This window comes from Electrona antarctica, assembly GCF_951216825.1.
Source record: "Electrona antarctica genome assembly, chromosome: 4".
Lineage (NCBI taxonomy): Eukaryota > Metazoa > Chordata > Actinopteri > Myctophiformes > Myctophidae > Electrona > Electrona antarctica.
Window position 1 is genome coordinate 46,736,317 of NC_136809.1, and position 1,033 is coordinate 46,737,349.

The 1,033-nt window shown below is 52.1% G+C and overlaps 1 protein-coding gene across 1 annotated transcript in view; it reads left to right on the forward strand.

The window, feature by feature from the left end:
- The first annotated feature begins 436 nt into the window (after positions 1-436).
- The window catches only part of LOC306922644 (uncharacterized protein), a 19,576-nt gene continuing 18,979 nt past the window's right edge, over positions 437-1,033 (forward strand). Inside the window, exon 1 of the mRNA XM_079500381.1 lies at positions 437-610. Within this exon, the coding sequence (XP_079356507.1) occupies positions 513-610 (98 nt within the window). The 5' untranslated portion in view covers positions 437-512. The remainder of the gene's footprint in view (positions 611-1,033) is intronic.

Consider the following 1,033-nt stretch of genomic DNA (forward strand, 5'->3'; position numbering starts at 1 on the left):
TCTGGGCTGAGGACACAGGTATGTCTCGTGCATAGTGCATAGGGGGTGGAACGCATGGTATTATTTCAGTCCGCGGGCAATAACACGCGAACTTCACTCGGAAAAGAATCCCTAATCACACAAAAAACATCATTATAACGTCCACTTGTCACGCCTATCAACAGACTCGTGAGAACGGCTGTTTGTTGTTGCCGCTCGCGACGACGCGCGCCCCTCTCCCGAGTCAGTTAGTGGTAGCGTCCAGAACGAAGCCCGGCCTACACCTCGCCGCACGACGGTGCCGCGCGCCGAAAACAGCAGACCTACAAGCCCACCGTCAGGGACGCGTCCGAGCCGCCGTGGGCTTATAGCTCTGCTGTTTTCGGCGCGCGGCACCGTCGTGCGACGAAGCATCGCGGCTTAACCTTCGCTGGTGAGCAGTGGTTGAACAGGGAGAGAGAGGAGCTCGGAGCAGAGCGGCTGAAAGGTACGGCGGGGTAACAAGCAAAGCGAACGCTGCCTTTACCGTGAATATGGCCGCGGAGACCGTACGCTCGCTCTTCGACTACCGGGAGCCACCGACCATGGACAGCGACGGGGAAGGCATCAAACCGGCGCCGCCGCCGAGAGGGTGAGGAAGGGAGTTCATTTGAAGCCATGACACGAACATATAAGTGTAAACAAAAACAAAATGCTAAACTGCTTTTATTTCTACGAATGTATGTGACAGTGAGAGAGGGTGTGCGTGCGCGCGCGTCTCTTCTGTGTGTGGATTTTTTTTAACAGTCAAAGTTGTAAACATTTCGAGTTTGACACCTATTATAAGTCAAATACGGGGGGTTGTTGTGTGAAGAACCTGAATGTTGTTGTTTTTTACCCCAAGTTGCCCACATTTTAGGAACATTAAATCACCAGCAGCTCGAAAAGAGGTGTGTGTGCGCGCGTGCGCGAGTTTGCGTCTGTGTGTGCGCGCAGTGTGTGTGAGCCTGAATTAATCATGCGCAGGTTATATTATTATTATTATAACTTTTAACACAAAAGGCAAATGAAATGG